At 41.5% G+C, this 23054-nt stretch overlaps 1 protein-coding gene and 1 non-coding gene across 2 annotated transcripts in view; one reads left to right on the top strand and one right to left on the bottom strand.

Moving 5' to 3' along the window:
• TAF1 (TATA-box binding protein associated factor 1) overlaps positions 1–23054 on the bottom strand; it is a 103296-nt gene that overhangs the window by 65487 nt on the left and 14755 nt on the right. The window contains exons 9-18 of the mRNA XM_049767136.1: positions 20933–21109; positions 20352–20479; positions 20151–20258; positions 19716–19889; positions 18936–19109; positions 18409–18513; positions 8306–8506; positions 7823–7964; positions 6543–6673; positions 3610–3690 (exon numbers count right to left, since the gene is read on the bottom strand). Coding sequence (XP_049623093.1) covers positions 3610–3690; positions 6543–6673; positions 7823–7964; positions 8306–8506; positions 18409–18513; positions 18936–19109; positions 19716–19889; positions 20151–20258; positions 20352–20479; positions 20933–21109 — 1421 coding nt within the window. The remainder of the gene's footprint in view (positions 1–3609; positions 3691–6542; positions 6674–7822; positions 7965–8305; positions 8507–18408; positions 18514–18935; positions 19110–19715; positions 19890–20150; positions 20259–20351; positions 20480–20932; positions 21110–23054) is intronic.
• LOC126000371 (U6 spliceosomal RNA) lies at positions 6723–6826 on the top strand. The gene has a single exon (XR_007492713.1). It is a non-coding gene; the product is annotated as a U6 spliceosomal RNA (small nuclear RNA).

The raw sequence follows: 23054 nt of genomic DNA, 5'->3' as shown, positions 1-23054 counted from the left end.
GAAAAAGCAACATTAGATAATTTTGTCTTTGGGTAAATGTCATAGACTACACTTAGACAAACCTGGACTGAATAGCCTTCCCCACACCTAGGCATAATAGTATGTGGTCTTCTGCTGGCCAAACTGTTACGCAGCATATAATGAATACTAATAAATACATCTGTAATAAAGAAGAACTTTCAGATACATGCTATAACAAGGATGAACACTGAAAATATTATGATAGAAGCACCAAATCTTTCACAGAGAAACAGTTTGTGATTACACTTAAGGTAAGTACCTAGAGTAATAAAATTCACAGACTAAAAGCAGAATGGTACAAGTGGGGCTGAAGAGATATTATAGTGGGGAGGGTGCTTGCCTTGAACAGACGACCAAGGTTTGATTCCCGGCATCCCATATTGTTCCTGAGCCCAACAAAAGTGATCCTTGAATGCAGTCAGGAGTAAGCCACACCACCAAGTGTGCCCTGCCCCCAGCCCCTCTTCACACAGTAGAAGCTGAAAACAAAATAGTGTTTGTCACAGGGGCTGGGAAGAAGGAAATGAAGTTATTGTTTAATGGACAACAAAGTTTCAGTTTTTTAAAATGAAAAGAATTCCAGGGCCCGGAGAGATAGCACAGTGGCGTTTGCCTTGCAAGCAGCCAATCCAGGACCAAAGGGGTTGGTTCGAATCCCGGTGTCCCATTATAGTCCCCCGTGCCTGCCAGGAGCTATTTCTGAGCAGACAGCCAAGAATAACCCCTGAGCACCGCCAGGTGTGCCCCCCCAAAAAAAATAGGAATTCCAGAGATAGGTTATACAACAATATTAGTGTACTTAACTGTAGGGCTGTCTTGACAGTGGACAGGGCACTTGCCTTGCATGAAGCTGACTCAGGTTCAATCCCCAGAACCACGTATGGCCTTCAATTCATGCCAGGAGTAATCCTTGAATGCAGAACCAGGGCTATGCCCAAAGTATCATTGTGTGTGGTACCCCTAAAAAATTATGCCTGAACTATACAATTTAAGATTGTGTAGGATTTGAAAGAAGTTCAAAGAGCTAGAGTACATGCCTCATATACTAAAAGGCCCATAAATTTGATCCACATCACTGCTGAGTCCAAATACTAAACAGATAGGCTTATACAGGAAAGCCAAATATAATCAGAGTGAGCACAACCAGGGAGATAAACATTAAAAATATTGAGGGGCTGGCAACTGTAACCATGACCACAAACATAGCTGCCATGTTCACACCAGGCCAGCTACATGGATTCACTCACAAGAGATGTAAACCACACCATGGGTATATCGGCCATGCAGCCAAATGCTGACAATCTCAGGAGGAGAGGATAGGTCAAACTCCCACCCTGTGGAAGTCACACCTGCTGTATCCATCACCCATAATCACTGCATTGCCTATGCCCTGCCTGCTACCACTCCTCTACGATTCACTTCTGAGACACTAAATCTGAACAAACTTCAGGTATGCCAATATTTGGACTGCCACCACCAGAGCTTTTTTTCCCACCAGAGCTTTTTTGAAGTCAGTGCAGGCACCTCCACATTCCCCACATCCTCCTTCTTCTGGGAGGACTAGCAGCAGAGAACACATACACCCCAAAAAAACCCCACAGTATCAGTAAGAGTGCTTTGAATTCCTGGACAACTTTATTTGTTTAATGCTGTCATCCCCATAGGAACACACTAATTTAGATGTCAATGTGTAGCTGAGGTGACTTAATGTTTGGAAACAAATGAAATAACAGAATGGACAGAGAGCAACAAGAGCTTATTAAGCCTTCTATCTTTGTATTAATGATTTCATTGGAGACATAGTTATTTTCACAAATTTGCTTGCCACATTTCTTTTTTCTGTTTTAAAATTTTCTCTCTTCTCTTTTTCTTTTTGTTTGTTTGTTTAGTTTTTGGTTTGGTGGCCACACCTGGTAGTGCTCAGGGGTTACTCCTGGCTCTGAACTCAGGAATCACTCCTGGCAGGCTCGGTTTGGGGGGGGGCACATAGGATGCCGGAAAATGAACCAAGGTTGGCTGCATGAATGGCAAGCGTCCCAACCACTGTGCCATCACTCTGGCCCCCCTCTTACTTTTTCTTTCTATTCTTTCTTAATAATTTTTTTTGTTTTGTTTTTGTTTTTGGGCCACACCCGGTGACGCTCAGGGGTTACTCCTGGCTATGCGCTCAGAAGTCGCTCCTGGCTTGGGGGACCATATGGGATGCCGGGGGATCGAACCGCGGTCCTTCCAAGGCTAGCGCAGGTAAGGCAGGCACCTTACCTCCAGCGCCACCGCCCGGCCCCCTTTCTTAATAATTTGCTCTCACCTATATGAAACAAAGTATTATGGTCAACTATGTGATGCATTTTCTTTAAATAAAGTTAAAAATTAAGAGGGAATAGGGGCCAGAGCGATAGCACAGCAGATTTGCGTCAGACATGGCCAACCTGGGTTAAATCCCTGGCATCCCATATGGTTCCCTGAGCCTGCAAGAGTAATTCCTGAGTACAGAGCCAGAAGTAACTCCTAAGCGCTGCTGGGTGTCCCAAAACAAAAAAATAAAATATTAAGAGGGACATGAGCATGTATAGCATGTAGGGTGTTTGTCTTGCACACAAATGACCTAGGTTCAAGCACTAGTACACCATGTGATCCCCTTAGTCTGCCAGGAGTGATTCCTGAACAGAGTCAGTAGTAAGCCCTGAGCACCACTGGATGTGACCCAAAAACAAAGAAATAATTTTAAAAGTATTAAAAAGATTTAAACAGTTCATTTAATGAAACATATATAACCACAGTTCCAAAATAATGTTTATGATATATTTTATTCATCTAAAATTTTAAAATATGCAAACTAATTTATAGCAATCAAAAACAGAAAAGTAGTTATTTCCAGGGAACATGAAGGGAATAAGAGGAGGCAAGAGAAAATGACTTCAAATGGGCATTTGATCCCTGGAATTCCATTTCTCCAAGCAACATCAGGAGTAATTTCTGAGTGCAGAGATAGGAATAACCCAAGTACTGTTGGGTGTGACCCAAAAACTGAAAAAAAAAAAAAATAAAAAGAGGTATTTGGAGATGAGGGCTGGACAAATAAACAGTACAGTGGGTAAGGTGCTTGCCTTGCATGTGGACATGGGTTCAATCCCCAACATCCCATACATCCCTTGAACACTGCCACTGCCAGGAATAAGTCCTGAGTGCAGAGCCAGGAGCAACACCTGAGCATCACATTATGTGGCCCAGAAACAAACAAAAAATATTTGGAGGTAACAGATACACTCAAATCCTCTTGACATGAGGATTTCACATATAAATACATCAAAATATAACAAAGAATATACTTAAAACACACAGTTTATGACACAGTAATCACATCTCCATAAGCTACTTTCTAAAAAAGAATGGCAATTACTCATAAAATAACTATAAAGCCTTGGGACTAAAGAAATAGTACATGAGGTAAGGCACTTGCCTAGACGTGGCTTACAGCTTACCTGGGTTCTATTCCTGGAATCCCATATAGTCCCCCCAAGTACTGCAGGAATAATTCCTGAGAACATAGCCAGTGTGGCCCCTCTCCACCCAAATATAAAGCCTTACCTCATCATCTATCTTCATCTGGAAATCTTCCTCATTTTCTTCTTCTGGAGCAAAAAAGGACTTTTCACCATAGCCGGCATCCTACAAGGCAAATCCATAAAAGAGTGAATAAGTATGAATATACAAAGCATAAATTCAGTAGAATACCAAATACAAAGAAATCAAAGCACATTCTACATAGAGAATGAATTCTGTACAATTTTCACTTCATCCATCCCCACTCTACATCCTTGGGTTATTACAAAATATGCCACATTTCAAAGGACCAGAACAATAACACAGTGGGGAGGGCATTTGCAGTGTACAGGGCCAACCCAGGTTCAATCCCCAGCTTCCTATCTGGTCCCCTAAAACCTGCCAGGAGTGATTCCTGAGCATAAAGCCAAGAGTACCGCCGGGTGTGGTCCCTCACAAAGGCCACATGTCAAGGAATGGTCTCATTCATCTATGGGTTTTGAGGAAAATAAAAGATATTTGTGTAATGATTCTCAGAGACAAAATAGAGGAAGACGGGAAGGTTCAGCTCACGACATGAAGCTCACCATAGAGCGTGATGGGTGCAGTCACAGAAATAATTACACTGCGAACCATCATAACAAAATGTGACTAAATGAGGGAAGTAGAAAGCCTGTCTAGAGTACAGGCCGGTGTGGGTTGGGAAGGAGGGACACTTGGGACATTGGTGACGGGATTGTTGCACTGGTGAAGGAGTTTTTTTTATATTAAAAATATTTTTTGATGAAATAAATGCCTTAGCAGTGGCACTTTTAGCACACAGAGTGGTAACATAAAAAATTATTGTTTACAAAACAGTGATCACCCCCCCTTAAATTTATAAGGCAAGTGACTTGAAAACATAAAAAAAATAAAGGAGCAAAAAATACAAATTACGGGCCGGAGAGATAGCATGGAGGTAGGATATTTGCCTTGCATGCAGAAGGGCGGTGGTTCGAATCCCAGCATCCCATGTGGTCCCCCGAGCCTGCCAGGAGCGAGTTTTGTGTATAGAGCCAGGAGTAACCCCTGAGCACTGCTGGGTGTGACCCAAAAACAAACAAAAAAAATCAATAGTGCAAACCACAGTCTAGGGGTAGAAGGGAGGAAAAGGAGAGAGACAAAATGCCAGCCCGAGAAACAGGAGGGGATGGATAGAGAGAGGTAAATAGGGGACACTGGTGGTGGTAAAGGTGCACTGGTGAAGGGTGGTGTACATTCTATGACTGAAACCCAACTATGAACAATTCTGTAACCATGGTGCTTAAATAAAGCAAAGCAAAACAAAATAAACATTATTGCCATATGACCTTTTCCCACAAAATATAAAGTTGCTCAGCCCAGCATCCACCACTTCAGTCTGGGGTCAACATGGCAGGACGACACATAGTCGCAACCTCAGATCGGTGGCTGGAGGGTCTACAGAAATGGTACTACAGGGGCCAATGCAATAGCATTGGTAGAGCGTTTGCCTTCCATGCTGCTGATCCAAGACAGACCTCAATTCAATTCCCCGTGTCCCATATGGTCCCCAAGCCAGGAGCAATTTCTGAGAGCATAGCCAGGAGTAACCCCTGAACATCACAGGGCGTGGCCCATAAACCAAAATCCAAAAAAAAAAAAAGGAAGTAATGGTACTACAATATTGCGAGGTTCAACAAACTGGGGCTGATGTGTATGACATGTTCTACGAGGACAATAACATAAAAGAAGCCATAAGGTGGGGCCGGGCGGTGGCGCTAGAGGTAAGGTGCCTGCCTTGCCTGCGCTAGCCTTGGACAGACCGCGGTTGGATCCCCTGGTGTCCCATATGGTCCCCCAAGCCAGGAGCGACTTCTGAGCGCATAGCCAGGAGTAACCCCTGAGCGTTACTGGGTGTGGCCCAAAAACCAAAAAAAAAAGAAGCCATAAGGTGGCTCCCTGAGAACCTTTACAATGACAGAATGTTCCGCATCAAGAGAGCCTGGACCTGAGTTTCCAGGCACAGATCCTGCCCAAGCAACGGTGAACAAAATATGAGGAAAATAAATTCTACCTTGAGCCATAACTGAAAGATGTTATTCGGGAAAGAAAAGAGAGAAGAACGGGCAAAAAATAATCTTGGGAAACAGGAGTGATTTCTGAGAGCATAGCCAGGAGTAACCCCTGAGCACCTCCAGATGTGGCCCAAAAACCAAACAATAAAAAATTAAAGAAAGAAAAGAAATAATATTGGAATCTGGATGCAGTTGGCCTCAGCGTATTTTGGCAAAGTTGGACAAAGCTGAAATGTACAATTTTTGAGATTATTTGAGCTGCAAATGTATGACTTTAAATATCTATTGTAATTAAAAATATATAATCAAGTTGCTCACCCAAATGGACGAGCAAACATATTCAAAACAATATGCACTCAGTGCCCTTATTAAGCCACCCCACTAATTTCTAGATAAACTGTAGTTCTTCCACAAACCTAATGTACACAGAATATTCCATATAGTTTGACTTTTTGTTCTCTTTTGTTTGGGGGACCTCACCTGGCAATTCTCAGAAACAAGAGAACCATATGGTGCTGAGGATCAAATTCAGGCCTCCCACATGCAAAGCATGTGCACTAATCATTTGAATTAATGCTCCACCCATCAGAATTTCTAAATAATCAACAGCAATCCAATAACAATCATTTCAATTTTCTTTTTGGGTTTTTTTCTTTTGTTCACACCCAGCAATGTTCACAGTGACTGGCTCTGTACTCAGAAATCAGTCCTGGTGATACATAGGGGGACTGTATGAGATGCCGGAAATCAAACGTGGGTCGACAGCATGCAAGGCAAGTGTCCTACCTGCTGTACTATCTCTTCAGCCCCCACAATCACTTGTAAACCCATGACAAAATTCATCTCCTGAATCTTTCTGAAAATAACTCAAGAGGCATAGTTCTGAAGAGGGAGGATGTTTACTTTTAGACGCTGTTCTGCAGCTATCATGCTATAATAAGCACAGCATTGCTCTGGAGACACCATAGCTCTGATTTCCTCTTCAGTTGGTAAGCGAAAATCAGATTTCAGCACCCACCAGTTTGAATCCATTCCTAAAAAAGACAAGAGGAAGTAAAAAAAACTCATTCAGAACTAAATCAGGTACTCAGTTCAGCATCACATATACTAAAATTGGAATACAGAGAAGACTGGCATGGCCCCTGCACAAGAATGATACACAAATTCATGAAGCGTTCCATAATGATAAAAAAAGCTAAGTCAGGTAATTGTCCTCGAAGAAAACAAGTCTAGTCATAATTATTCTGACTGGACAAGAATTCTCCTAGTGCTGGTTTTCCTACATCAAACATACCCAAAAATCTCAGTAAATTTCCTGGCATGTAAAATAAAAAACCAATCACGCAGTTCGCTGCTACATGGATAGAACTGGAAGATATATTAAATAAAATAAGTCAGAAGAAGGATAAATACAGGATGATAACTCATATATGTGGTACTTAGAATAACTGCATGAACAAATGTAATGGTTTAAATGAGGATTGTTGAGGACATCTAGGTCCCAGAGTATAGTGAAAAGGAAAGAAATTGAGTGGAGGAGAAAGACAAATATGAATTGACAGGGAACAGTGTCCAAGGAGACTCAAGTGTTCTGGTGGTGTTAAGAAAGGACAGAACTGGGGCCAGAGAGATAGCACAGCGGTAAGGCGTTTGACTTCACGTGGCCAACATAGAATGGATCCCGGTTTAAGGCTTGATTCCTGGCATCCCATATAGTCCCCTAAGTCTTCCAGGAGCAATTTCTGAGCACAGAGCCAAGAGTGGGCCCAAAAACAAAAACAAAAAAAATGAAAGGATAGAACTAAATATCCAAGCCACAGAGTCAACAACAATGAAATCACAAGGCCCAAACCTTAACAACCAAAATTTAAAATGTGCCTGATAATATGACAGGTTGGGGCAGGGAGGTGGTAGCATGGGGTGGATTATGGGAACTTTGGTAGAGGGAGGTTAACATTGGTGGTAGGATTGGTGCTGAAATGTATACCTAAAACCAACTATGAATAAATTTGTAAATTACAATGGTTTAATTAAAAAAATTAGGTAATCAGCCTGCAACTTTAGATTTGCTTGCTACCTTCTCCCTTTGATGGCTACCAATTTCTATTTTATTAGCTATATGCTGATCGTAATTCCTTAGAAAGAGGCACAGAGAAAACAAATTTTAAGTCACAATGGACAACCTGTACGTTTGAAGTCAGCACAGAGCTTTAATCTCTTCCGGATACTGCTTTCAGAATGGGAAGGAAAGGCTTTTTTTATATCTTCCATTCGTATCCGTCGTGGCCGATCTTTACTCTTCCAGAAGAGACGATAAATAAAAACCTATGGAACAAATCAAATGATTTTATTATTTACTATTTATTTATTTTTGCTTTTTTGGGCCACACCCGGTGACGCTCAGAGAATACTCCTGGCTATGCACTCAGAAAATGCTCCTGGCTTGGGGGACCGTATGGAATGCCGAGGGATTGAACTGCAGCCCGTCCTAGGTTAGTGCATGCAAGGCAAACACCATACCACTTGCACCATGGCTCCGTCCCCCATCAAATGGTATTCTATTTAGCAAGACAAAACCCATCACCACATCACCATCCCTTACTTAATCCCTATATGCTTTGGTCTGTCCTAATATGCCCCCAATCCACTTAGTCTTTAATTCTTACCTGAAGAAAGTCTCGAATATGTGTATTCGCCCTTTTGGAGTTGGGGCCAGGAACTTCAAACAAGGGGCACTGCTGACCAACCACAAAAATATCCACTAATTCCCGAATATAGTAACCTTGCCTTGTTCGAATGATAAGAAAGTCAGTTTCTGGCATCTTATGAAGATAAATTGGGGCACGAAAAAGGTTGTTCTCAAATGCCTAACAAAAGTGAAAACAGAAAACATTATGTAGAGGGAGGAAGGGAGGGGGGAAAAAAGAAAACATTATGTACAGAGAAACCCTGGGAAAGTTAGTCAACTAATGAGAAAGGAAACTAGGAGCTTGTCTACAATCCATACAATCAAAGATCTATCCAATACAGGATAGTTTCCATCTTTAAGAGTCAATAGCTGGACTCTGAGAACTTCAAGGGAAATCTTTGCTGTGCCTGTCTGTGTTTCTTGAACCCCTGAAGCTCTCCTCAGAGGCCTAGGGAGCACACCCCCCCAGAAAACTGCATTCTGAAGCTGCCCAGTGAGAGAGTGAGTAATGTCTGGTTGTGGGGGTCGCCAAACAGTAAGCTGAGCCCTCTGGCCTACAGAGGCTCTGCCCTGCTGTGCCTTTGATCACTCTGAGGACTTCAAGGGAAATCTTTGCTGTGCCTGTCTGTGTTTCTTGAATACCTGAAGCTCTCCTCAGAGACCTAGGGAGCACATCCACAAAAAACTGTCAACTAGAGGCAGCAGAAGAGCGCAGCTGCTCCGCTTCCCTTCATGGCCACACACTCTTTCTAACCAATGAACCCCACCACAAAACGCAGAAAAAAAATCACACTATAAGCGTGACAATGGGGAAACCTCGCAGGCAAACACCATACACAGAGAATGAAGACGATAGCGCAGATGACCTAAAAAATTCCAACTATCTGATTAACCTCTCGGATAAGGAACTTAGAATAGAAATATGGAAGATGTTTGTAGAACTCAAAGAAAGCATAGATCGATCTGAAGAGAACACAAAGACAGAAATCAGAAAACTCCAAACTGAAATAACAGATCTGAAAAACACAGTAGCTGAAATGAAAAACTCAGTGGATGGCCTCTCCAGCAGGGTAACAGCAGCTGAGGACAGAATCGGCATACTAGAAGATGAGATGCAGAAAAACGCAACACAGAAGAAATTGAAAAAGAACCTTAAGACAAATGAACAGGCAATGGAAAAAGTACTTAAGGAATGTGAACAGGTGAAAATGAAAGTCTTTGATAAACTCAATAGAAACAACATAAGAATCATTAGAGTCCCAGAGGCCCAGGTAGGAGATCTCCAGGAAGAATCAACTGTCAAAGACATCATCAAAGAGATACTCCCAGAGTTAAAGACTACATGCAATCAAATACTGCATGCCCAAAGAGTACCAGCGAAAGGAGATCCAAAGAAAAACAGTCCAAGACACATCCTTGTTACAATGACAAATCCCACAGATAGAGATAGAATACTGAAAGCAGCAAGATCAAAAAGGGAAATTACATTCAAAGGAGCATCCCTAAGACTTACAGCAGACATGTCACAAGAAACTCTCAAGGACAGAAGACAGTGGTGGGATATTGTGACAAGACTGAAGGAAATGAATGCCGCACCGAGAATACTGCATACAGCCCGAATCACATTCAGGTTTAAAGGAAGGATACATAGCTTCATGGATAAACAACAGCTCAGAAACTAAACAGATGAAAAACTAGCCTTAAAGGAAAAACTGACAGGTCTACTTTAAGACAAGAGAGACCAACAAACACAGCAAACTTATCTACAAAGATGACATTAAATCCTATGACAATCATCTCCCTCAATGTCAATGGACTAAATTAACCAATTAAAAGACAGAGTGGCAAAATGGGTCAAAAAGATGAATCCAACCTTCTGCTGCCTACAAGAAACAAACCTGAATAGTCAGAATAAACATAGACTCAAAATCAAAGGCTGGAGGAAAATCATCCAAGCAAACAACACCCTTAAAAAAACTGGGGTGGCCATATTAATATCTGATGACACCAACTTTATACTCAGAAAAGTGGTAAGGGACAAAGATGGACACGATGTACTAATCAAGGGATACATGCAACAGGAAAAAATCAGACTATTAAACATATATGCACCCAATGAGTGACCAGCAAATTATCTAATACAATTACTGACAAATCTGAAAGAAGACATCAATAATAACACAATAATTGTGGGAGATCTCAACATGGCCATATCAACACTTGATAGGTCAACCAGACTGAAACCCAACAAAAACATACTCGCCCTGAAAAGAGTAATGGAAGAAAGAGGACTAGTATATATATATAGGACACTCCACCCCAAAAAACCTGGATACACATTCTTCTCCAATGTACATGGGTCATTCTCCAGGATAGACTACATGCTGACACATAAAGCATACCTCTATAAAATCAAGAGAATAGAAATCTTGCAGGCTACCTTTGCTGACCACAATGCTCTGAAATTAGATGTGAACTACAAAGGCACACAAAAGAAAAACTTTAACAATTGGAAATTAAACAGCCTGCTACTGAACAACCAGTGGGTACAAGATGAAATCAAAGAGGAAATCAAAACTTTCCTGGAAACAAATGATAATGAAGACACAAACTGCCAGAATCTATGGGACACAGCAAAAGCGGTCCTGAGAGGAAAATTTATTGCTTTACAAGCACACATCAGGAAGAACGAAGGGGCATACCTGAATAACTTAATAACACAGCTCATAAAATTAGAAAATGACCAACAAAAGGAACCAAAAATAGGGAGACAGAAGGAAATAACAAAGCTGAAAGCAGAAATCAATGAAGTGGAAAACCAAAAAACATTCAGAAAGATCAACGAAAGAGAAGTTGATTCTTTGAAAAAATAAACAAGATTGATAGACCATTGGCAAAGCTCACAAAGAAAGAGAGAGAAACCTGATAACCCGTATTTGAAATGAAAAGGGGGAAGATCACGACAGATTTTGCAGAGATCCAAAGGGTAATCAGAGACTACTTTGAGAAACTTTATGCTACTAAACACGAGAACCTAGAAGAAATGGAAAAATTCTTGGACACTTATAACCTTCCGCAGTTAAGTAAGGAGGATGTAACATATCTAAACACCCCCATCACCATTGAGGAAATTGAAACTGTAATCAAACATCTGCCCAAAAAGAAAAGCCCAGGCCCAAATCAATTTACTAATGAATTCTTTCAAACCTTTCAAGAGGAGCTACTACCAATCCTAGCCAGGCTCTTCCATGAAATTGAAAAAAACGGGAACACTCCCAAACAGCTTTTATGAAGCCAAATCACCTTGATACCAAAACCAGACAGAGATGCTGCCAAAAAAGAAAATTACAGACCAATATCCCTGATGAATGCAGATGCAAAGATCTTCAACAAAATCCTGGCAAACAGGATCCAATGCATCATCAAGAAGATCATATACCATGACCAAGTAGATTTCATCCCAGGAATGCAAGGATGGTTTAAAATCCATAAATCTATAAACATCATATACAACATCAACAACTAGAAAAAATAAAAATCACATGATCATATCAATAGATGCAGAGAAAGCATTTTTCTTTTTTTTATTGTAAGAATTTATTCAAGAGACAAAATTGATTAACATAATGAGGTAAACTAACATAACATAATATAGTGACATAACATAACATATAATATAATTGATATAATAATAATGCATGTAAGTCAAAGAAAGTTTCTGATTAAAAATATTTTTTCCATAATGGCTTACATATCTTTCACAGTAGTATTTTAGATACATATTAACATTGAGTCAGGGGAATACCCATCACCAACTATGTCCTCCCCCCATTCCAGTTCCTTTTCTACAACCCATATACCCCACCATCACCCCCCGAGCTGCTAGAGTAGGTGGACCCCTCTTTGTCTGGCTTACTATTAGTGATCACATATCTGTTTGGTCCTGGAACCCTCCCTTGTTTCCCCCTCTATTTAAGAGACAGAGCTAGAAAAATCGAAGTATGTGGTTTTGTTTGAAGGCAAGAAAAGTAATAAAATGGGGTACAAAATAAGAGGAAAAAAAAAGAAGTCAAAAGTCAAATATGCTGAAAATGGGCTGAGTCTCTCTAGAGGCTTCCAACCTCAGTTTGAGAGAGGATGTGAAAAAGGTAATTGAAATACCACAGCAATACAGAAAAAATTATCGAATTAAATAACCGGTAAGCACTGCAGCAATAAAGACAGGCACCACACAATAGTCTCGGTTCTGAAATCAATTCATGCTTGAGTGCAGAAAGAGAAAGACAAGACAAAATAAAATAAAATAATATTGGAGACATCAACCATAATCTCCACACCAAAATAAAGACATCAAAAAAATCGATCAATCGATAAATAAATATGTGGAAAAATGATTGTTTTGTGCTATTTTTTTTCTCCTTTTCTTTCTCCCCCTGCATAGGCACAGTAACTACTGGGGTTATTGTAGAGGGAATTCCCTTGACCTGGGAGACACAGGGTTTCTCCACCCCTGAAGTATACTGTCATGGGACAGAGAAAGCATTTGATAAGGTCCAACACCCATTCTTGATAAAAACTCTCAGCAAGATGAGAATGGAAGGAACCTTTCTCAATCTAGTTAAAGCCATCTACCACAAGCCAATGGCAAATATTATCCTCAATGGAGAAAAACTAAAATCCTTTCCTCTAAATTCTGGTACAAGACAAGGCTGTCCGCTCTCACCATTCCTCTTCAACATAGTACTGGAAGTGCTTGCTATAGGAATCAGGCAAGAAAAAGATATCAAGGGAATCAAGATAGGAAAGGAAGAAGTCAAGCTCTTGATGTTTGCAGATGACATGATACTCTACTTAGAAAACCCTAAAGACTCTACCAAAAAGCTTCTAGAAACAATAGACTCATATAGCAAGGTGGCAGGCTACAAAATTAACACACAGAAATCAATGGCCTTTTTATACACCAATAATGATAGGGAAGAGATGGACGTCAAGAAGGCAATCCCGGGGCCGGAGAGATAGCATGGAGGTAAGGCGTTTGCCTTTCATGCAGGAGGTCATCAGTTCGAATCCCGGCGCCCCATATGGTCCCCTGTGCCTGCCAGGAGCAATTTCTGAGCCTGGAGCCAGGAATAACCCCTGAGCACTGCCAGGTGTGACCCAAAAACCAAAAAAAAAAAAAAAAAGAAGGCAATCCCATTCACATTAATGCCACACAAACTCAAATACCTTGGAGTCAACTTGACCAAAGATGTGAAGGACCTATACAAAGAAAACTATAAAGCCCTGCTCCAAGAAATAAGAGAGGACACACCGAAGTGGAAACACATATCCTGATCATGGGTTGGCAGGATTAACATCATTAAAATGGCAATACTCCCCAAAGCATTATACAGATTTAATGAAATCCCTCTAAAAATACCCATGACATTCTTCAAAGAAGTGGATCAAACACTTATGAAGTTCATCTGGAACAATAAACACCCTTGAATAGCTAAAACACTCCTAGGGAAAAGGAAAATGGGAGGCATTACTTTCCCCAACTTTAAACTGTACTACAAAGTAATATTTATCAAAACAGCATGGCATTGGAATAAAGACAGACCCTCAGATCAGTGGAATAGGCTTGAGTTCTCAGACAATGTTCCCCAGACATACAATCATCTCATCTTTGACAAAGGAGTAAGAAATCCTAAGTGGAGCAGGGAAAACCTCTTCAACAAGTGGTGCTGGCAGAACTCGTTAGCCACTTGCAAAAAAGCGAACATAGATCCCCAGTTAACATCATGTATGAAGGTAAAATTCAAATGGATTAAAGATATCAGACCTGATACCATAAGGTATATAGAACAACATGTCGGTAAAGCACTCCATGACATTGAGACTAAAGGCATCTTCAAGGAGGAAACTGCACTTTCCAAACAAGTGGAAGCAGAGATCAACAGATGGGAATACATTAAGCTGAGAAGTTTCTGCACCTCAAAAGAAATAGTGCCCAGGTTACAAGAGCCACCCACCGAGTGGGAGAAACTATTCACCCAACACTCATCAGATAAGGGGCTAATATCCAAAATATACAGGGCACTGACAGAACTTTACAAGAAAAAACATGTAATTCCATCAAAAAATGGGGAGAAAAAATGAACAGACACTTTGATAAAAAAAGAAATACAAATGGCCAAAAGGCACATGAAAAAATGCTCCTCGTCACTAATCATCAGGGAGATGCAAATCAAAACAACGATGAGATACCATCTCACACCACAGAGATTGGCATACATAACAAAGAATGAGAACAATCAGTGCTGGCGGGGATGTGGAGAGAAAGGAACTCATCCACTGCTGGTGGGAATGCCATCTAGTCCAACCTCTATGGAAAGCAAAATGGAGATTCCTCCAAAATCTGGAAATTGAGCTCCCATTCGACCCAGCTATTCCACTCCTAGGGATATACCCTAAGAACACAAGAATACAACACAAAAATCCCTTCCTCACACCTATATTTATTGCAGCACTATTCACAATAGCCAGGATCTGAAAACAACCAAGATGCCCTTCCACAGACGAATGGCTAAAGAAACTGTGGTACATATACACAATGGAATATTATGCAGCCGTCAGGAGAGATGAAGTCATGAAATTTTCCTATACATGGATGTACATAGAATCTATCATGCTGAGTTAAATAAGTCAGAGGGAGAGAGAGAGATGCAGAATAGTCTCACTCATCTATGGGTTTTAAGAAAAATAAAAGTCATTTTTGCAACAATCCTCAGAGGCAATGAGAGGAGGGCTGGAGCTTCTAGCTCACTTCATGAAGTTCACCACAAAGAGTGGTGAGTGCAGTTATAGAAATAACTACACAGAGAGCTACCATAATCATGTGAATGAATGAGGGAACTGGAAAGCCTGACTGGAGTACAGGTGGGAGTGGGGTGGGATTGAGGAAGATTTGGGACATTGGTGGTGGGAATGTTGCACTGGTGAAGGGGGGTGCTCTTTACATGACTGAAACCTAGTCACAATCATATTTGTAAACAAGAAATTTAAATAAAGAAAAAAATATTTAAAAAAAGAGTCAATAGTTGAGGGCCGGTGAGGTAGCACTAGAGGTAAGGTGTCTGCCTTGCAAGCGCTAGCCAAGGAAGGACCACGGTTCAATTCCCCGGCGTCCCATATGGTCCCCCCAAGCCAGGGGCAAATTCTGAGTGCTTAGCCAGGAGTAAGCCCTGAGCATCAAACGGGTGTGGCCCCACCCCCCCAAAAAAAGAAAGAGTCAATAGTTGGGGTCGGAGAGATAGCACAGTGGTGGAATATTTGCCTTACATGCGTCCAACCTGGGAGGAACCCGGTTCAATTCCCAGCCTGCCAGGGGAGATTTCTGAGTGCAGAGCCAGGAGTAACCCCTGAGCGCCGCCAGGTATGGTGCAGAAACAAATCAATCAATAAAGTTAAAAAAAAGAGTCAATAGGGGCCAAAGCAGTGGTGCAAGTGGTACAGCATTTGCCTTGCATGTGCTAACATAGGACAGACAGTGGTTCAATCTCCTGACGTCCCATATGGTCTCCCAAGCCAGGAGCAACTTCTGAGTGCATAGCCAGGAGCAACAGCTGAGCATCACCGGGTGTGGCCCAAAAGCAAAAGCAAAAAAAAGAGTCAATAGTGAAGGTGATGCTGGGAGATAGCTCAATGGGCTTTGCACAAAAAAAAAAACATTTGTCCAGGGATTTAGGGTTTTTTTCGGGGTGGGGGAGTAGGGCACATCCAGTAGTGCTCAAGGATTACTCCAGAATCTGTGCTCAAAATTACTCCTGGCAAACTCAGGACACGGTATGGAATACTGGAGATCAAACCCAGGTCTGCAGTGTGCCACGCAAATGCTCTAACCTGCTGCACTATTATTCCATCCCCTGGAGATCCAGGTTTAATCCCTAGTACCAAGAGTTCCCCTGAGCAATTTCAAGAGGGATTCCCAAGCACTGGAATAACCACTGAACAACACTAGATGTGGCCCCAAGTCATAAATATAGCAGTTATGGCACTTGTCTTACATGCAACTGACCTAGATTTAATCCCCAGCATCCCAGATGGTCTCCAAAAACCTCCAGAAATAATTCTGAAGTGCATTGTTGGATGTGGCCACAAACAAGCAAGCAAACCCAAAGTAAAACAAAAAAAATTTTTTTATCGGGCCCGGAGAGATAGCACAGCGGCGTTTGCCTTGCAAGCAGTCGATCCAGGACCAAAGGTGGTTGGTTCAAATCCCGGTGTCCCATAGGGTCCCCCGTGCCTGCCAGGAGCTATTTCTGAGCAGACAGCCAGGAGAAACCCCTGAGCACTGCCGGGTGTGGCCCAAAAACAAAAAAAAATGTTTTTATCCCACCAAGCCAGAGAGATAACGCATTTGCTTTCCTTTGTGACCAACTCCAACACTAACACGTGGTTCTCCAACATCACGGAGAATCACAGGACCAGGAATAGCACCTGAGCATGGCTAGGTTTTGTATAAAAAACTACAGGATTCAGACTGAGATGACACTAGCTCTGCTATGAGTTATTTTATAATTTAATATCTCTAACTTAATTTTCCTCATCTGTGAATATTTAAAATACTTCGATTGCCCTTCTCCAGGTAGTTAGTGCTGAGTATGGGGAGTGTGTGCTCCGGTCTAGGAACACACATTTATTATTAAAAAAAAAACTCAAAAAAGCTCTGAAAGAGGCCAGAGAGATAGCATGGAGACAGGGCATTTGCCTTGCATGCTGAAAGACGGTGGTTCTAATCCCAACAACCCATATGGTCCACCAAGCCTGCAACGAGCGATTTCTGAGCGTAGAGTCAGGAGTAACCCCTGAGCTCTGCCTGGTGTGATTCAAAATACAAAAAACAAAAACAAACAAACAAACAAAAAGCTCTGAAATAAACCTAAAAAATTTTTTTAACAAAAAAATCCACGTCTCCGGGGCCGGGCGGTGGCGCTGGAGGTAAGGTGCCTGCCTTGCCTGCGTTAGCCTAGGACGGACCGCGGTTCGATCCCCCGGCGTCCCATATGGTCCCCCAAGAAGCCAGGAGCAACTTCTGAGCGCATAGCCAGGAGTAACCCCTGAGCGTCACAGGGTGTGGCCCAAAAACCAAAAAAAAAAAAAAAAAAATCCACGTCTCCCCGTGCCAGAGACTTTTTTTATATTTTTCTTTTCTTTTTTCTTTTTTCTTTTTTTTTTTTTTTTTTGGTTTTTGGGCCACACCCGGCAGTGCTCAGGGGTTACTCCTGGCTGTCTGCTCAGAAATAGCTCCTGGCAGGCACGGGGGACCCTATGGGACACCGGGATTCGAATCAACCACCTTTGGTCTTGGATCGGCTGCTTGCAAGGCAAACGCCACTGTGCTATCTCTCCGGGCCCACCAATATATTTTTTTTAAAAAACTATTTTAGTATCAGGGATACAGATCAAAGGGCTAAAGTGAATGCAAAGTGCTAAGGTTCTATTCCCCCACACCTCATGGATTCTTGAACACTGCCAAGTGTATATACCTAGTGGTCCCCAGCTGGGAAATGTTGGCCCACCTCCAAAAATTTAAAAAAATTATTAAAATGAGTGCCTACATTAGAGTTTACCAAAGATTTTTAAATCGAGTTAAGAATAACACAATTGAGGCCTGAGATAGTATAGGGGTTATGGCTCTTGTTGTATATGCTTGCATGTGGCAAACCCCGGTTCAAACCCTGGTACCACATAATTATCCCTTAAGGTAGGAGTAGGAGTAATTTCTGAGCATAGAGCCAGGAATAAACCCTGAACACTGCCAGATATGACCAGAAAACCTGAAAAAGAAAACAATTTAGAACTAAAGTTTCCTCCAACTTTAAAATGATTTTGAAAATGTTTAGGAATTATCATCATCTGTGATATTACTCTCCCTCATATCAATGTACAAATAAATCTATGATTCTTGACTAGAATTGATTTCCTGTATTAGAATTATAGCAGGAAGGCGTGAAGAGATAATACAAAGGGTAAGGCACTAGGTGTGGTCCAAAAGCCAAAAAAAGAAAAATAATTTAACAGAAAGTAATTTCTCACCTGCAGTAATTGCCCAGGATGAAGAGAGCCCAGGAAAGGAGATGTGTGGCAGTAAACAGTTTCTCCATACTTACAATCTGGGGCTCCTGGATCTTTTCCAGGTTTCTATAAGAAATGTAGAACTAGTTACTATCAAAATCAATAAATCATTATGGGCCACGGAATAGTGGTAGACCAAGTGATAGACCACATGTCTTGCATGTGTGAAGCCCTGGATTAAATCTTCAGCAGCCAGATATCCACTAGCACTCATTAAGATGGTCTACCCCCAGCATCACTAAGTATACTTAGCTCTAGTCCCCATCCTAGCTAGCACTGCCAGGTGATACCCTAGGTCCCTTAGCATTACAACCACACGTCAAAATAATCTACAAGCATAACATTTTAGTAATATTCCTAACTATAAAGATATCATATCATTCCTTTCTCTCAAAGATTTATAGTATAAAAAGGACAAATCATTGTTCATTGTCACTAGATACTTAACTATAGCTGCATTAACAAAGATTTTCTATGCAGAAACTCACCCTCTTATAATAATTTTTTATCTTTGTTGCCATCCCAACTTGCATCATTAATGGACCATTCTCTTCACTGTATTCTGCAAGAATAAGGTCTCCATCTTTCCCAGTGAGGTCCTGAGGTGTGCGCATAAAGAACATCTCTCCACCGCCTGAAGCTTGTCTCTCTTGTTCTCTCATCTACACAGAATAAAAAGAATAGTCTGCATCCTTTGAGGGGACAGATCTATAAACAGTGAAGTGGTCCATCTTGAGACAATCATAACAAAATTTTTCTTTTCCCTTTATTTCATTGAAAACATTTTCAAACACACAAAAAAGGTGCAAGAATGGGGCCGGAGAGATAGCATGGAGGTAAAGCATTTGCCTTGCATGCGGAAGGATGGTGGTTCGAATCCCAGCATCCCATATGGTTCCCCAAGCCCGCCGGGAGTGATTTCTGAGCATAGAGCCAGGAGGAACCCCTGAGCGCTGCCAGGTGTGACCCAAAAATCTCCCCCCAAAAAGTTGCAATAATAGTTCTATGAACATTATCCTACCACCTATATTATTTGTATTTTGCCTTCCTTATCTTTCTATAAATTTTACGGAACCATTCTTCAAAGTTAGCAATCATGATACTTCACTTCTACTTCTGCAGGTCTCTAATAAAAAGGACACACCCAAAGAACTATAGAAACATTCTCTTGTATCTGATAAACTGTATTTCCCTCATATCTAATCTAACCAACTCCCCCATTTGTAGTCCAATGTCTTTGTTTTCCCCAAGAAGACACTTAATCATACCTTAGCCTTCTTTTTAATGTGCTTTAATAAGGGCTGGACTGAGTGAGGACCTGGTTGAGACAGTGCCCCAAAAGAATACTTTTTCAGAGGTGGACGATGGAACTGTCGAAGTTTGATAGGTCCCATGTGGGTGGGAAAGAAGGGTTGCCGTAATTCCACAGCAGGAATCGAATGCTAAGATAGGAAATAAAAGGGTAAGTTAAATGGTAAATTCTCCATCTTAGTATAAAATGTTGGTTTCCATCTACCGCAGGAAAAAATTTCTGGAGCAAAGTGGATAGGGCATTTGCCTTGTACACAGCCAGCCCAGGTTTGATTCCCAGCCCCATATATGGTTCCCCCAAGTCCTATCAGGTTCCCTGATCACAAAGTGAGGACTAAACCCTGAGCATCACTGGGTGTGGCCCAAAAACAATACAAAAAGCCATTTTTTACCTGGATAATATTTCCTCCAAAGGTGCCCCGAAGACCCTGTTGCTTAGGGTAGTAATACTCATCATTGGAGAGATTCCATGGATCTTTCACTTCTGGTTGAGACATGTTCTATTAATAAATCATCAAATAAGCCTTAGTCAGATTTCCTGTCTCTTATCTTGCTATATTTATCAGTATCAAGTCCCTTTTCCCTTCATAGACCTGTTGTGGCTCCTCCTTGATGACTCCTGTTTTCCCTAATAGAATCCGACTCTTTTTCAAAGATGACTCCTTCTTACTTTCCTTAGAGGGAGAATTAGAAGTGGCTTCTTCCTTCTCATCAGGGATTTCTGCAGATCAAACAAAAGCCAGTCCGGAGTTACTATCACTAAAGATGTACCCTTCTTACTTCCATCTTTGAAGTTCCTAACCAGATACCTCATCCCACTCCAGACCCTTCTGGTATGGGATTCATACTAAATAAATTGGGCCAGATATGTGGCTCAGTGATACCATGAAGACCTTGAAAATGCCTGAGACCTCACACATGCTACTGTCCAATATTCCTAAATTGTGAATTTTCCCTAAACAATACCCAAATACTAAAATGTGATACCACAACTTTCTTTTCTTGGGGGGGGGGTGGGGGATGGAACCACAAATTTCTTGATTAAAATGACTACCACAAAGTTTCTAGTTGACTTTTCCAACCCTTTATATTTCTTTTCTGGTCTCCTTCACCATTAGCAGCAAGCTATCAATTATGGATAAAGAACTCTGGCACATGTCAATCTCAACCATACCCAAAATGAGGTTTTCATCATTGGGATCAAGTGTCAAAATAGGAGGCTCCAACAGTCGTGGCATGGCCTGGGCATCCCAAATGATATTGTCCTCCCAGCGTCCGTATACTAGTTCCTCATTGTCAATGGGAAAAATGGAATACCAAGGCTTGTCATCATCCAAAGTGGCTGTAAAACCTATTCAAAAGAGGGAATAAGAACAACAGAAAAAGAAGAACTCAATAACAGAAAAACATCCTTTCAATCATGATTCCAGAAAAAGAAAAAGCAGCAAAATAAGCAGTTACTCATTGATTACTGAAAAGCAATCTTGTAAACAGTGTTTTTCTTTCTTTTGTATGTTTGCTAAGCACTCAAGGTTTAGCAGTGATGGCTAACCTTTTTGAGCCCGAGTGCCCAAACTGCCGCACAAAACCAAAGAATGTCCTCAAAAGTGCCAGCACGTCAATTAAACCTTAATAACAAGATTTTAGTATCTAAAAACTATGCCATACGTGCCACATATCTTAATTCAGACCTTCCTGTGTGCCAGCTGCAAGGCCTTCGCGTGCCACTGCTGGCATACGTGCCATAGGTTCGACATTGCGGGTTTATAGTGTCAGGGAAACTGTAAACAATTATCACAGAAAAGTGTCCTATATACAACTAACTGCACCTGTGTTTTTGTGAGAAGAGTCTGTAAAGTTGAAGAGTATTTTTTTTGTTTTGTTTTTGGGCCACACCTGGCGTTGCTCAGGGGTTACTCCTGGCTGCCTGCTCAGAAATAGCTCCTGGCAGGCACGGGGGACTATATGAGACACCGGGATTTGAACCAACCACCTTTGGTCCTGGATCGGCTGCTTGCAAGGCAAACACCACTGTGCTATCTCTCTGGGCCCTGAAGAGTATTTTTTCACTTTAAAATTGCAATAGGATGGGACCAGAGAGATAGCACAGTGGTAGGGTATGGTTTGCCTTGCAAGCAGCTGACCCAGCACCAATAGTGGTGTGAAGCCCAGCATCCCATATGGTCTCCCGAGCCTGCCAGGAGCAATTTCTGAGCACAGAGCCAGAAATAACTCCTGAGTGCAGCTGCGTGTGGCCCAAAGACCAAAAAAGCAAACAGGAGATAGCAGAGTGGTTAAAGCACATTCTTAGTAAGAACCAACCAAATTCAATTTCTAGCACCACATGGTTCCCCCATGCATTGTCATGGTGGTCCAAGTATTCCAAGCACTGCAGGATCTGAGTTGCACAATACTCTCAGGCCCTTGCGCTGAACTGAAGGCCCAGTTACCCAAGAATCACCGAAATAAAAAAACAGTGATCTCCAGTGTGAGCTCCAGAAATGTGTTTATAAGCACACCTAAGTGTACAAGCACTATAACCAAGTATGCAACCCCTAGCAAGTACTGCAACTAAAGTATATACACACAAGTGTGTACCTGAGAATATTGTAACTTGGAAAATACATAAAAATATAAATACTAAGGTATTGAGCTGAGTAGACAGCTGAAAAGGATAGAGGGCTTTCTTGCATGTATGAGGGCCACAAACAGGACCACTCTGCCAGCACTACCAGAGCACCAAATCATTGTGCTGAGTATTTCCAGGAGTAAACCCTGAGCACCCAAGCATCACTAAGGAAGGTCTTTTAAATAAAGTAAATCTGTAATTTTAAAGTAACCAATGTGAATTTCTATTTCCTTTTAGTTGGCTTCTTTGCTTATATGGTGTCTTTTATAATTTTCAGAAAATAAGATGATCAAGTATACCAAGTCTTACCGTTTTCCATATAAAATTAGTTACCTGGGAGACTGAAGCAGGGAGGTATGCAGGTAGAGTGCTTACCTTGCACACAGCCAACCTGGATTTGATCCTTGGCATCCCATATGATCCCCCAATCCCCACCAGGATTGATTCCTGAATACAAATCTAGGGCCCGGGAAACCATATAGGATGCTGAAAATCAAACCCAGGCAAGTCACATGCAAGGCAACTCACTGAGGCCACTCTTACTGGTTTTTCTAGCTGTTACTTTTTGTACTATCACTCTGGCTCACCATATCTTTTCAACCATTCTACAATAACAAAGACAAAGAAACTTTTAGAAACAAAAGTAAACTATAAAAATAAAGCAATT

Source organism: Suncus etruscus, chromosome X (genome assembly GCF_024139225.1).
Source record: "Suncus etruscus isolate mSunEtr1 chromosome X, mSunEtr1.pri.cur, whole genome shotgun sequence".
In the NCBI taxonomy this organism is placed as follows: domain Eukaryota; kingdom Metazoa; phylum Chordata; class Mammalia; order Eulipotyphla; family Soricidae; genus Suncus; species Suncus etruscus.
Note: the sequence above shows the minus strand (reverse complement) of the source record. Positions and strands in the feature narration are given on the sequence as shown.